Below are 15,155 nucleotides of genomic sequence, written 5' to 3' on the forward strand. Positions count from 1 at the left end.
TTCAGCTGGGGACACAGTCATCTTGGGTAACACTGGGGTCAGCTGCTAAGGAGAGGGGGACAACTAGATGCTGGAGTGGATAACCAGCAGTCACTGCTGTAGGTAGGTACTGTCACCCCCCATATGTTAGAAAACCCAGGCCACCCAGTTAGTAGCAGAACCAAGATCTGAACTCCGTGTTTGATCCAAACCCTGCAGTTTCCCCTCTGTGACTGCGCCTCCTGCCACAACCCCATCATCACTAGGTTGCGTTTTTTTAAGAGGGAACGAAATGTATTTACAACAGGGTGCACGTTTCCACGTTGTTACAGGGACTGACCTCACCAACATGCTCCTGAAGTTTGCGCAAGAGTTGAAAGGAAGAACGCAGCATGTGACGGTGCTTTCCCTGGGCCGTGGCCAGGCCGCTAAGGCAGAAGAGGTCATTGTGAAGGCCCTGAGCAGCCCCACACAGTGGGTCTTCCTCCAGAACTGCCATCTCGCCACGTCGTTCATGCCACGGCTCTGCTCCATCATAAAATCGTAAGAGGCTTACGTGTATTTGTAAGGGATCCGCTAAATACCAAAACAGTGGGATGAGGGGCGCCTGGGGGGGCTCCGTCGGTTGAGCCTCCGACTCTTGATTTCGGCTCAGGTCATGATCTCGTGGTTCACGAGTTCAAGCCCCGCGTCGGGCTCCGTGCTGACAGTGTGGAGCCTGCTTGGGATTCTCTCTGCCTCCCCCTCTTTCTGCCCCTCCCTCCTCCCTCTCTCAAAATAAATAAATAATCTTTAAAAAAAAAAAAACAGAGAAAAACAATGAGGTGAAAGTGGAAATGAACGCATTTAAGCAATAATAAAATAAAGTGCCGGGCCACTCGGGGGAAATTAAGCTTTCTTACCTGGGTTCTTCTTCCCCCAAGAACTTTAAAACTCCACTAAGAATACGTCGGTTTTACAGGGAAAAAAAGCCTCCCTGACTGTTGCTCTCCGTTCCGTTGCCCACTTTCTCCTCCTCAGCCCTCCCTCTCAGCAGAAAACATGCCCCACGCACACACGTGTGCATCCAAACCTTAGAGTTTAACATTCTACACGATTCCAAACAGCTCCTGTCCCTCCCTTCTGGCCTATCCTTAGCGCTTCCTCTGACTTTCTCTGGCTCCATCCCGTTGCAAAGAGACGCTCACTCAGGCAGAAGCTGCCCGGGGCTCGGGCTTCTTGTTGGCGGTGGAAGTAGCTGGAAGGTAGTTAGGCTAACACGGAGCGGCGGTGGGAGGGGTTTAAACTGGTCGAGTTTTAACCGGTTGCCATCGATAGTTTTCTCTCCAACGGTTCACTTGTGTCGACCTCACCTGGGTGGTCGGCGCTGTCCTGTGAGTGTGTGCACATGCGTGTGTGTAAGGCCCTCCCCTTCACACTGTGTTCTAAGGCTGGGCACACCCACAGGGAACCAGAAGCCAAATGCACCTGCCTCGATTAAATTTCTAAAAGCTTCGCTAGGATCGTCCGTTCTGTTCTGACTCCTGTGCCTTCAACAGTTTACAAAGTTCTTAATAATCTCCTTCTCGTATGTACCTTGCCATTTAAGAGCCAGAAGACGGGCGCCTGGGTGGCTCAGTCGGTTAAGCGGCCGACTTCGGCTCGGGTCACGATCTCGCGGTCCGTGAGTTCGAGCCCTGCGTCGGGCTCTGTGCTGACAGCTCAGAGCCTGGAGCCCGTTTCCGATTCTGTGTCTCCCTCTCTCTCTCTGACCCTCCCCCGTTCATGCTCTCTCTCTCTCTGTCTCAAAAATAAATAAACATTAAAAAAAAAATTAAAAAAAAAAAGAGCCAGAAGACAAGACTGCTCAGTGGTGTAATTTCGGTACTTGTAAACCTTGGAAGGTGACATGATAATTCCCGCCACGCCCCTCATTCATTAGTCATTCGAACACTACCAACAGGGCACCTGCCAAGAATCAGTCTAGGGACTGTGCGCGGGAGGGACCAGACGACGTCGGTCAGCCTTCCAAAGTGCACTAGGCTCGAGAACAACAGAATGGCAGATAGCAATGTATCATTTTAAAAAAAGAGACTACGGGCGCCTGGGTGGCACAGTCGGTTGGGCGTCCGACTTCAGCCAGGTCACGATCTCGCGGTCCGGGAGTTCGAGCCCCGCGTCGGGCTCTGGGCTGATGGCTCGGAGCCTGGAGCCTGCTTCCGATTCTGTGTCTCCCTCTCTCTCTGCCCCTCCTCCGTTCATGCTCTGTCTCTCTCTGTCCCAAAAATAAATAAACGTTGAAAAAAAATTTTTAAAAAAATAAAAAAAGAGACTAGTTGGGGCGCCTGCGAGGCTCAGTCGGTTGAGCGTCTCGGTTTCGTCTCAGGTCACGATGGCACAGTTTGTGAGTTCAAGTCCAGCATCGGACTCAGCACCGGTGCAGAGCCTGCTTGGGATCCTCTCTCTCTCTCTGCCCTTCCCCTGCTCTCTCTCTCCCTCTCTCAAAAATAAATGAATAAATAACCTTAAAAAAAAAACTTTTAAAAAAATAAAAAGAGAAATTAGAGGAATGTTCTTCAGAACAGAATTTCAGAAGCTTAATAAAAGTAGTTAACAGCACATAAAAAAAAAGCAGTCTATGTAGTCAGAGTATAATTAAGAGGAATTCACACTTCTTTATCAAATCAAGCCTTTAAGGGTTTAAGACTACAGCCTACTATGGGAGAGAAAACTGTGAAGCAAATTCTTTAGATTTAAGAGTTAAGGAAATGTGTTCACAACATATTACTAAGGAAAACTATCAGGCTACAAACCGTATTACAGTGTAGTGTTTTTATTTAGAGAAAGAGAAAAGGAAAGGCGTACTTACACCTAGTTAGTGGGATTTTACTGGGTGGGTATTTATTCTGAGAGAGAGAGAGAGAAAAAACACATGTAGGGGAGGGGCAGAGAGAACCCCAGGTCAGCTCCACGCTCGGTACGGAGCCCGACGTGCGGCTCGAACTCAACCGACGGTAGATCGTGACCTGAGCTGAAACCGAGTGAGAGGTTCAACCAGCTGAGCCAGCCAGAGCCCCAGGGTTTTAGTTTATTTTTGTTTTTCTGTTTAATTCTGTGTTGGATTTTTGTTGTTGTTGTCTTTTGGGTTCTGTGGGGTTGTTTCATTGAAGGCAGGAGAGGGAGAGCTGGGGGGCTCATTCACGATTATTTAAATGAGCTCTAGGTCACTTCCAACACAGAGATTCTGGGATTCCTAAAAACATGTTGGTTTGGCTGGACTATTTTTATCACCCTTCTGTTTTGCAGATTTAATAGCCCGGATGTGACAGTGGACCCTGAGTTCAGGCTGTGGTTAAGCTCAAAGTCGGGCGGTTCTTTCCTGATTCCTGTTCTTCAAAGGAGCTTAAAGGTACGGACAAAGCAGGACGGGGCTTGGTATTGACCGCGGAACACTGAATGTACATTGTCTTGTGTTCATAACTCGGATTTCGAAGAGGGTGCTGAGTGTAGCACGCTGAGTCTCTCCTCTGCGCTCGGCCCTGCACTGTGGTCCAGGAGGGACACTAACACAGCAGGCCAGATCCCTGCTTCCAAGAGACTCACGGTTCGCTGGACATTTTCTCAAACAGGGATGCTTAGACTTCCGGCACCTGTGAACCGGAGCACGGGATCTGTGTCCTCTGCCCTTTGGCCCAGGCTTTTCCTTCCTCTGCTGCCCTGTCACCCCACAACTCATTCTCTGGAAAGGCTCTGGCAGAGAGCAGCCAGAGAGCAGGTGTTGGGGACAGGGGCCCGAAGGGCGGCCTCGCGGAACATTTCACCTCAAGCAGGTCCATCGCTGCGATTAGCAAGCCACGGCTGCGCTTCAGATATTAGCAACTTTCTTCCCCAGAGTCACACTTTCTCTCTCCCTCTCTCCCCACCTGCCCCCGCTCTCCCTCCCGCCTTCCCCCTCACATATGCTTCCTTACGCGGGTGCGAGACACGAGCAGGAGTCTCCAAAGATCAGTAATGACAGGAACACAACGAAAATTCCTCATTTCCGCATCCTCAGGGCTTTCTCAGCCAAACTTGCTGGCCATCTGCAGTGAAGGGGATTCGAAAGGTCAACATGCTGGGAGGTACGGAATACCCACTCCGCTGGGCGCTCTCCAGGCCCCGGGCCGCAGTGTGAGAGTCTTAGGCCCCGGGGCGGGGACCGGTCCCTCCTTCTCTCTCCCCGGAGAGGATCTGATTGTGCTCCCCAGCAAACCCGCGTTTCTCTATCCCTGGAAGGAGGGGCTGCTGTGCCGGACACTGGCTGTTCCAGATAAGCAGCGAGGTCCTCTTCCGGGACACAGACCCCGCTGCACACTCAGGATACATCCGACTCCCACTGGGTGGCCCTGGGGGGCATCAGAGCCTGGCACCAGGAGCGGCTCTGCGAGTGGTCGGTCTGAGCCTTGACCCAGAAACCTGCTGTTCACGTACACACGTGTCCGTGTATCACCTACGCGATCCCACCCACGGATCCTCACGCGTGCACACGCACACAGCTTGTATGTGTTTGTGTACAACGTGCAGACGAGGGAGCTTTGCAGACACGTCACGGTTTCAACAGTTAACAGCCACACTCTTTTTTTTTAAATTGAGTCCTATCTTCTTTTTTTGAAGTTTATTTATTTATTTATTTGGAGAGAGAGGGAGAGAGAAAGAGAAACATCCCAAGCAGGTTCCGCGTTGTCAGCACAGAGCCCGACAGGGAGCCCGAACCCACGACCCCGGGATCACGACCTGAGCCGAAATCGAGAGTCAGACGCTCAGCCGACTGAGCCACCCAGGCGCCCGACGGTGTTACACTTTTCGTTTTAAAATCTGAATTGGAACAATAGGAAATCTGGTACAGTCCTCTTACGGAAACTTTCAAGTGAAAAAAGAATTAACCCGGGGTTTTTGTTGTGCCCTCGTAGCCAGTCCCCTGCCCCGCTCTGTCCCCTCTAGACCTGGTGCCTGTGTCTCACGTGCTGTCCTTCTCACACCTCTTCTCAAGATTGCAGTGGAAAATCCGCAAGGATTGAAAAGTAACTTACTGCAGACGTTTGGATACAGTGGCAGCGGAGTGGTGACAGAAGAGACATTTGAAAAACTGGACTGCGGACCGTGGTGGAAAAAGCTTTTATTCGGCTTCTGTTTTTTCAATGCTCTCATCAATGAGAGAAAAAACTATGGAACACTGGGCTGGAATATTGCTTACAAATTTAGTTCTTCAGACTTGGAGGTAAGTGCCATACCTTCAAAATAAACAGTAACAACAAATGAATAACAATATATACAAAGTACACGGACACTGAGTGTTTTTCCCGTGAACTCCGTAACTAGGTAACAAAGGCTAATGTTTCAAAGCTTGGATCTCCGAGCTCGCTTTTCTGGAAACAGATCACAGCTCTCCCGCTTATAGATGTATGAGTGTTTACTCTGTTGGGCGAGCTCATTAACTCTCAGGGTCTTGGTCCTGGACCAAGAAAGGAAAAAGCAGGATGAGGGAAGGCAAGCCAGATGTTACACCCACTCGAAAGGGCACCGAACGAGGCAGGCTAATTAACATAGGTCACGTAGCACAGTGCGTGACTCACAGAAACCGCTCGAAATGTTTGCAGTTTCTGCTGGATTTGGGTAAAGTAGGAGAGAGCGCACTGACCCACTGGCGGGGGGGGGGGGGCACAGCTTAGGAGTCTTTCTTTACTATTCTCTGTCTAGAACCTTCTCTCTGCTTCCTAATGCATGGTGCTTTTTTATTGCTAAGGTAAACATGTGGCGACGCCTGCTTAAACTTTCGCCAGGTTAGATTACAGGCCAAAAACCTGAGCAAAATCTTGATGCCGCCTCTGGGTGTCCACCACCTAGACCCGCCCGGACGGGCGCCCTCCCGCCTCTTCTGCGTCCTCATTGGGCTTCTCGGCACTCACGCCCTCTGCCAGTCAGAGTATGTGCCTCTGCCCCTCACCAGACAGGACACCGAACGGCTGTGCTCTGGGCTTTTGTCAAGGGATATGGGCTCAAGCACTTTGTCCAAACCCCACTCAGCCAGCAGGCTGACTGACAACACATTGGGGGAAATACCTGTGGCATCTACTATGTCAATGGCTAATATGCCAATGTGCTAACTGTGTGAGGATTCCTTGTAAATTAAGAAGAGAAAGAAAACACCCCAATGGGTGAAGGACCCGGACAGGCAGTTCACAGTATAAATACAAAAAGGCAATCAGATGATGAAACTTTGTTCAATTTCATTAGTAGTCGTGCTGTTCGTTTTACATATCAACTTGACTGGACCCCAAGACCCCCAGGTATTTGGCCAAACGTTGTTTTGAGTATGTTTGTGAGGATGTTTCTGGGCGAGATTCATATTCATACCGGTAGGTCATAAAGCAGATCCCTCTCCCCGATGTGGGTGGGCCTCGTCCAGTCGGTCGAGGGACTGACTAGAACAGAAAGGAAGTCCTCCTGCCTGTCTGCCTTTGAGCCGGAACACTGGCTTTTTCCAGCCTCTGGACTTGAACTGAAACATCGGCTCTTTCGGGGCCTCCAGACAGGAAGTGCACCGTCGTCTCTCCTGCGTCCGCGGCCACAGGTCTGGAGATTTGTCAGTCTCCGTAATTACGTGAGCCAGGTCCTAACAGCAAGTCTCTCTGCATGTGTGCTCCTCACCTGGCTCTCTGGAGAACGCGGACTCCTACAGCCGTCAGGGAAATGCTCGTTAGAGCCGCAGTGAGATACCACCTTTCGCAACCACAGTGGCTAAAACAACGGCACAGAGAGGCAGGAACTGTCACTAACTTTCTGGAAGGCAACCTGGTAATCTGTATCAAAATTCTTCAAAGAATTCCTATTATCGTTGATGTAGAAAGAAAGAGTCACATTGATAGGACTGATCAGGAAAATTGGTTATAACCGAGCCCGTCAGCAGCATTTCATTCTGTGTGTATATATAATTCATCTCTCTTACAGATGATTTTCTAGAAAACGCATCCTAAACCACCTGCAGGGGAGCGGACGGTAGGAAGTGGGTGGCCCGGTGTCAGCAGGTCTTCTGTCGCCCCAGAGCGCGTGTGAACTTGGCGCAGGCTGGCATGCCCGGGGTGCTTGATGCTCTCTTGGCATTTTGCAGAGAGGCTTGCTCAAGCCGGAAGCAGCTGGCTACATCATGGTGCTGTTGTCCAGAAGAGGACAACCGTCCCTCCCCTCCCTCCTTCCCCCTCTCTGTGCGGCGCGTGCGACAGCAGCCTTGCCAGTGGAGGGAACGACCCTGCGGGTGCCGAGCCGACGGTCTGGAAGTTCTGGGAGCTTTGCGGGAAACTGGATTTATGCACAGCCCCCCTCCTTAAGGAAGTGGGAACTTCTAGTTCCCTGGGAAGTTGAGTTTGGACACAGCTCCCCCCACTAGGGGGAGCGCCCGGCCAGCCAGCTGGTGGTCAGGCAGCTTGGGGTGTCCTGGGGGACCCTCAAGGTGACCGTGTCTACTGGCCCACAGGGCCAAGCACCAGTGCATTCTCCACCACACACAGGCTACGGCTCCCCAAAGCCCCCCAAAACCTGGGCCTGAGCCCCAAGGGCAAGACCGAGAAAATCACATACCTAATGCGATCCCGTGGCCAGAGAGAGAAAGAACAGGAAATGGAACAAGCAATGGAACAGAAAATTGTACGAGCCCGAAAGGATATACACGCTTCACACACACGCACGTATTTCACACACATGATGTTTGTAAGTGAGCCCGTGTCAGTTTCTTTTTACCTTCTTGACGGAAGAGGCAGCAAGATGGTAAAACTGACTTCTAAAAATATAGGAAAGAAGTTCCTGGAAATACTGAGAGAGAGAGTCATGAAATACGATTGCCAAGTCGCATCCCAAACTGATAAATGCCCTACAGGCAATAAAGCCGTGCCTTTGGTCTGTAATTTTCTTGATGAGCCGGACACCGTTTGTGCGTCTGAGGGACAGAATTCCTCCGCGTTCTTCTCGGAAGGAAGCACATGCAGGCCGTCGGCCTTCTGTAAACTGGACTCGGACAGAACTCTGGGTGCTCTGACCAATAGCACGTCAGAACACAAGTGGGCGCTCCTGGAGCACTTGAGCGTCCGTGAAAGAGCGCCGGATGCTGTGCCCGCCTGACGTGGGACAGATGTGTGCTCGCCCTTCGGCCTCCTCCCCCGTTTTGGAGTTTTTACTTTCGTCCGAACAGCTCTGCTTATGATTTGCATAACCTCCAAAGGTTACTCGTTATCACAAAATAACAGGGCGGGGGTCGGGGCGCTTGGCCCCCGTTTGCAGGGGCAGGCCAGAGGCGCATCGGTGCCCAGGCCCCGCACACCGTCCTCAGCAGACGCCGCGCACCGAGACTTACGAGCTAAACGCGAAATGAGACGGGGGGTCGGTGAGGGGGGACGGTGGTGGTGGTGCAAAGTCGAGCCAACGGCTGGAAAGATCAGATAGAAGGAACACCCCGAGCACGAGAAGGAAATGACAAAACGATGGAGATCATGAGGGACAATTAAGATGTCTGAAGAGTAACCTCACCTTCAAACGACAGGGATTCCGGCCGAGGAGATGGAGAAAAACAAAGTAGGAAGAAAGCGGTTTTACTCCCCCCCCCCCCCCACCCGACTGACGACAACAGATCGACAACAGATTGGAGTCTGCAGACTGAGAACGCTCACAGAGCCGGCAAGAGCTGTGACGACCCCTGGTGGCGCTAGGCTGGTCAGGGGTCCCGCCAGAAGGCAGTGGGGGAGCAGGCACGGGCCCGGAGAAGGCTGTGTGGGGGTCCCGCAGTGGGGGGTGATTCCTGCATGGGGTCCTGCACAAAGGGAAGTCCTGGGGGGGGCCGGGGGGGAGGGTCCTGCAGAGGGGGTTCCTGCATGGGGGGGGGGGGGGCGGGAGGGGTTCCTGCACAGCCCAGCCTGGCTCTGGCTCTCGTCCTTGCAAACTCGGTAGCAGCCGCGTGCCACCGCATCAGGGCCGCCGAGGCGGAGACACAATGAAGGGAAGTGGCCGAGTGGGGAGTGTGGAGAGCAGGAAATCTGTGGCCTGGCCGCATTGTTAAATCTAAATAGACAACAATGAACTGTTGAGCGCCAGTGGCCTAAGTGCTAACACAGATGATTTAAAAGGAAGGCTCGTGCGACAAGAAAAGTCCCATGATCGTCTTAGGCTGAAAACACTAACCTCTCTCAGCGGAACCCAGAGGTCGGGGACAAGGGGCACGTGTGCACCGGGGTCCCGCGAGGACAGGAAGGGGAGGCCGGGCGGGCAGAGGAAGAAGCGGGAACTGTTCCCACTAGGGGCGGGGAAGTAACTGTCGCCTTCTTGTCCCTTGAAAAAAGAAATGTTACTAAGACTTGAAGCAACGGAAAGGTTGCCTGTGTCTAAATCAGCAAAGAAGAGAGAGGAAAACAGCCAGTGGACCAACCCGTCAGAAATGAGGAGGGAGAGAAACAACAAAGTAAGTAAATGGTAGCCAAGTAATACGGAAGGAACCTTCTCAGGCCGTGTCCGAAACGTGAGCGGGCCACGTTCCCTCTCTAGGAGGCACGTGCAACTTGTAAGAAGAACACGCCTGTTATGGAAGACGGTTCAAAACTGCCAAGAAAGTAAAACCAGCGAGAAAGCGGGAATGGCAGTGTCACCGTCAGACAAGACGGGGTTGAATCTGAAAAGGCACCAAGGAGCAGGAAGAGGACATTTGTGAGGAAACGACGGTGTGAAACCCGGTAACTCCTGCGGAGAGTGTTCTGGGGACTGATGAACTTGAGCCTCACGTCGGCCCCGGGAAGAGGGTCGTCCTCCCGCATTTGAGGCTGAGGGAGCTGCAGGAACGGACAGGATTCGAACACAGGCGGCCTGGCTTCGGAGTCTGTGCGCTCAGACATTACACGCTCCGGTCCCGACACGTGGCAGACCGTAGCCTACGGTGGCACGTGTGCACAAATGTGCGTGTGGGTGCGTGGGGACGCGTACATGCCTGTGCGTGCTACGGGTGTGTGCTCCTGTGTAACCACTAGGGGGGATTTCAAATCCCCTTTCGGAATTAGGGCGCTCCCATAAGCAAGAGTAAGACAGATAATAGAATAACGTAAGCAACAAATTCAATTAAGAAGAGTTTTGTAGAACCCAACATCCCTCTAGTAGGCAGCACACGTTTTTCTTCATACATCCAAGGAACTTGTAGAAAGTTCAGCCAGGAGCACGGCCACGGAATAAAATTTTAATTATTGTGTGGGCCACATTCTCTGATCGTAATCTAATAAGTGATAAAAATTCAACCCCAAAGATCTTAAGGTGGAAATTAAGAAACATGCCTGGAGAGAAGTCTTTTATCGAAGAGGATGTTCAAAGGAAAATCACAAAATATCTCAAACACAAAGGAAATGAGGTAACTTCATACTGAAACTATGACAGTATAAAATATGCTCAGAAAGGAATAAACTATGGCCTTAAATATCTTCATTATTAAAGAGGAAGTGCAGGAAATTCATAGTCATCTTAAGAAATTAGAAAAAACAACAAAAGGGACAAATGAATCTAATTTTAATAGTGATAAAATAATACACAAAAAATAGTAGAATGGAAAAATAAATCCAAAAATTGGTTTTTGATAAGACAAAGTTTGAAAGTCTATATGGATCCAATGATTTCTGGGAAAATACGAATTATCAAAATTGACTCCAAAAATATGAAAGTTCTGAGTGGACCAACTGCTATAAGACACTGCAGATAAACATCGGAATGAAATGGTTTCACAGCTGAGTTCACTCTGGACCTTAAGACACGGACATTGATATTATTTAAGCTATTCCAAGCCTTAGAAAAAGATGGCAATTTCCCCAATCCATTCTATGAAACCATAATAGTAATGTGAATACCTGATAAAAATAATATATGTAAGAATACAGGCTAGTTGTACTTAGGACCTGATGTAAAAAATTCTGTATAAATTATTGATAAGCTTCAGCAATGAATCAAAAGCATAACACACTATGACCCCCTAGGGCTGAGTCCAAGAACACAAGAATGGCTCAATAGCTGGAAATGTCTAACTCGCTTTCCATGATCACATCAGTAGATGCAGAAAAGCCTCTCATTCAGGAAGCCATCAAGACCCCAGAGGAGAAAGCAGGAAGAAACCTCTCTGACCTCAGCCGCAGCAATTTCTTACTCAACACATCTCCAAAGGCAAGGGAATTAAAAGCAAAAACGAACTATTGGGACCTCATCAAGATAGAAAGCTTCTGCACTGCAGAGGAAACAATCAACAAAACTAAGAGGCAACCGAAGGAATGGGGAAAGAGATTTGCAAATGACATACCGGATAAAGGGCTAGTATCCAAAATCTATAAAGAACTCACCAAACTCCACACCTGAAAAACAATCCAGTGAAGAAATGGGCAGAAGACATGAATAGACACTTTTCCAAAGAAGACATCCGGATGGCCAACAGACACATGAAACAATGTTCAATGTCACTCATCATCAGGGAAATACAAATCAGAACCACACCGAGATACCACCTCACGCCAGTCAGAGTGGCTAAAAACTACAAATCGGGAGACTACAGATGCTGGCGAGGATGTGGAGAAAGGGGAACCCTCTTGCACTGTTGGTGGGAATGCAAACTGGTAGAGCCGCTCTGGAAAACAGTGTGGAGCTTCCTCAAAAAATTAAAAATAGAACTACCCTACGACCCAGCAATAGCACTGCTAGGAGTCTACCCAAGGGATACAGGAGTGCTGATGCATAGGGGCACTTGTACCCCAATGTTTATAGCAGCACTTTCAATGGTAGCCAAATTATGGAAAGAGCCTAAATGTCCATCAACCGATGAATGGGTAAAGAAGTTATGGTTTATATATACAATGGAATACTACTTGGCAACGAGAAAGAATGAAATCCTGCCATTTGCAGCAACGTGGATGGAACTGGAGGGTATTATGCTGAGTGAAATAAGTCAGGCAGAGAAAGATACCATATGTTTTCACTCATATGTGGATCCTCAGAAACTTAAGACCATGGGGGAGGGGAAGGGTAAAAAAAAAAAAAAAAAGTTACAGAGAGGGAGGGAGGGAGGTGAACCACAAGAGACTCTTAAACACTGAGAACAAACTGAGGGTTGATGCGGGGTGGGGGAGAGGGGAAAGTGGGTGATGGGCATAGAGGAGGGCACCTGTTGGGATGAGCGCTGGGTGTTGCATGGAAGCCAATTGGACAATACATTATATTTAATATAAAAAAAAATTAGAAAAAAAATCTGGGTTCGAAAGGCAGGACAGTGTCAAGTTGCTTAATTTTTCACATGACATCAATTTTTGCCTACCCACAAAAGGCAGGCAGAAGAAACTTCAAAAGCAGTATGTTCGAGGTGCTCATCAGCGGGATGAAACATGCATGACGAAAGGTACATTATGGGCAAGCTTCTGTCAGTAGTTCATCCATCGGTGGCTGTGTTGTGTACCATACGAAGACACCTGCGCAGTTTAACAAAGACATTGTTGGTGCCCTGTGTAGAGCACCACATGAAACCCTACTCGTTCCCTCAGGGAGAGGTTTGTGGGTGTGTTATTGTTCTCCACAGCTTTCCAAGACTTCAGTGGTCCCTCACAATACGGTCTGTTGGCTTCTAGCAACCCGGGAACTTCCGTGGCTGTCATTTGGCTGCTGTTGGCTATTTGATACGTAGCTACCTGCGCCCTGACTGGTGGTACGACATGCCTTTTCATCACGTAGCGTTTGTGACCCATTCTTGGTATACAATTACAACTCAAAGAATTACTTGTTTATTTCTCTGTCTTAAGACCAACTGTTGGTTCATTTGAGTTTGGTACATTAATATTAATGTATAGATCTACATAATATCAATATAAATATAATACTAATAAATATCATAAATAAAAAAAGAAGTCTCGTTATGAATTCAGACACCATTCCTGATAAGAACTCAAAAATATATAGGGATTATAAGGGACTACTTAAATATGGGAAAGACTACCAAAAAACTATAGCAAATATCATTTTAAATAGCCAACACTGAAGTTGTTTTTATTAACATCAAGAATCAAAAAAAAAAACAAACAAAAAGAATCAAACAGGGATGCTGATTACACCATTAACGTTCAGCATCGCCTCAAAAGCTCTGGTCAACGCAATGAGAAAATGACATAATTCACATTAATGATGTCAGATCATATTAATCCGTATTAAGGATGAGGGAATAAAAAGAAAAGTGCACGTACAAGCTATATCGTCCAGTTGCAGTACAACTGAGCTGTCAGCACACAGCCTGACGTGGGGGTCGAACTCACGAGCTGCAAGATCATGACCTGAGCCCAAGTCAGTCGCTCAATGGACTGAGCCACCCAGGCGACTCTGGACTAGCATTTTTGGAAGGAAAACAGGAAACAAAGATGAAAGGGAGGGAGGGGAAGAGAGCTGGAAGTTGAAGTAGAGAGGTGGGGAGGGGGGTCGGAGAGAGAAGCAGGAATGAGATCCACTCGGTGCAGGGAGTTCAGAGAACATCTGTGTAAAGGGGCCCAAGAAACCTCCCAAAGCCAGCGGGGCCTCCGGGAGGGGATCTGACTGGAAGAGCAGGGGTCCCCAAAGACTCACGTCCCCTTGCTTACCCCGTTGTGCCTTCCGAATCTGGTGCCACCAGCTTGTGGTGTCTGTTCCAAATAATAGTAATAATTTTAATTTAGTAATTCGATGTTCAACAACAAAAAAGAGTTAATGGATGAAAATGTATATCCTGATATTTTTATCCCTCTTGCTATTTCCACGTACAACTGACCCTTGAACAAGGCGGGGGTTAGGGGCACCGACCCCTGTGTGGTTAAAAATCCACGGATAACTTCTGATGCCCCAAAGCTTTATTAATAGCCTACTGTTGACTGAAAGCCTTACCCATAACGTCAACAGTCAATTAATACGTATTTTGTGTGTTATATGTATCGTATACTGTATTCTTACAATAAAGGCAGTTCGAGGAAAGAAAGCATTACTAAGAAAATCACAAGGAGCAGAAAATCCATTTACGGGAACGGTGAAAAATTCACATATATGGGGACCCACATACGTCAAACCCACGGTTGTGCCAGGGTCAACGGTATTTTTAAAGAGAAAATACAGGTAGCTGTTGCGAGTTGTTGATTTTACGTGCAAACATCAAAGTGGGCTGCAAACACGTTCTGAGATAGTAAAGACTGGTGGACTTTCTACAGGTTGCCATAAAGGTGCTGGAGAGCTCCCTGAAGGCACAGACCGGGATTTCGTGGCAGAAACTGCACTACCTCCTTGGGGAAGTGACTTACGGCGGCCGGGTGACGGACACCTGGGACAGGCGGTGTCTAAACACCCTTCTGCACAAATTCTGTAACCCAGAAGTGCTGAAAGATGACTTCAGTTTCCCCAGTGATGAGGTGGGAACAGGCATTTACTTACAGTCCTCGATCACTGAAATGTAGTTGCGTTATCTAAAACCTGCATTTAAATGGATTTTCATGGTCACTTTTAATGGCTCTTATTAGCTGCCAGCAGCGTAAAAACAAGCCACCATTTCCCATGTCAGCTGACATTTCATCTTCCCACGCATCCTCTCAAGGCCAGAAAGACCAGGGTCTGACCTCTGTCCCCTGACTTATCCAAGAAGCAGACCATTAGGTCAGCCTCCGTGCAGGGAGAGAATTGGGCTCCACGTTTCAGAGGGATCGCGTCCAAGCAGCCGTGGGCGTCTCTTTATCCAGCATAGTCCTGTTCGTCATTATCACCTCATAGGTTCTAGAAGGCCCGTTTTCTCCCCAGGGGATGTGACACGGGACTCAGCCTTACAGAGGGGAACTTAGCCACACAGCTAATCGCAGGAAGAAAGAGCTGGTGACCAGCACGAAGAGCTCTCCCACACCATTAAGTAGCTTCTCAATTAAAACAAATGTATTATGCGTTTCATAACTGGGATTTCGTATCTTTTGACCACCTTCACCCATTTTGCTCCCCCCCGCCAAGTGTTCAGACGGAGTCTTAACATCGTTGTCACATTCCTTCTATAGCTTCACCGAAGAAAGGCGGTTTGTTAAGGCTGGATTGTGTCCGTTGTCGGTGGGTATGGGTCACTGAGGCAACAGGTAGTCAGAACCAAAGTGGTTTCCCTTCTTCTGTCTCTCTTCCCAACA

The 15,155-nt window shown here is 48.9% G+C and overlaps 1 protein-coding gene and 1 long non-coding RNA gene across 15 annotated transcripts in view; one reads left to right on the forward strand and one right to left on the reverse strand.

The window, feature by feature from the left end:
• Positions 1-15,155, forward strand: part of DNAH14 (dynein axonemal heavy chain 14) — a 320,839-nt gene that overhangs the window by 277,269 nt on the left and 28,415 nt on the right. For 12 of the 14 annotated variants that reach the window (XM_045049345.1, XM_045049343.1, XM_045049344.1 and 9 more), the window contains 4 exons: positions 312-522; positions 3,265-3,367; positions 4,988-5,215; positions 14,208-14,405. In XM_045049345.1, the coding sequence (XP_044905280.1) occupies positions 312-522; positions 3,265-3,367; positions 4,988-5,215; positions 14,208-14,405 (740 nt within the window). Of the gene's footprint in view, positions 1-311; positions 523-3,264; positions 3,368-4,012; positions 4,661-4,987; positions 5,216-12,316; positions 13,233-14,207; positions 14,406-15,155 lie in introns of those variants that run through there. The other 2 variants (XM_045049347.1, XM_045049348.1) reach the window with 2 other exon arrangements.
• On the reverse strand, positions 12,198-14,213 carry LOC123382924. Its single transcript, XR_006592106.1, has 2 exons — positions 13,224-14,213; positions 12,198-12,458 (listed from the first exon to the last, which is right to left on the reverse strand). It is a non-coding gene; the product is annotated as an uncharacterized LOC123382924 (long non-coding RNA).

Source organism: Felis catus, chromosome F1 (genome assembly GCF_018350175.1).
Source record: "Felis catus isolate Fca126 chromosome F1, F.catus_Fca126_mat1.0, whole genome shotgun sequence".
NCBI classification, from domain to species: Eukaryota; Metazoa; Chordata; class Mammalia; order Carnivora; family Felidae; genus Felis; species Felis catus.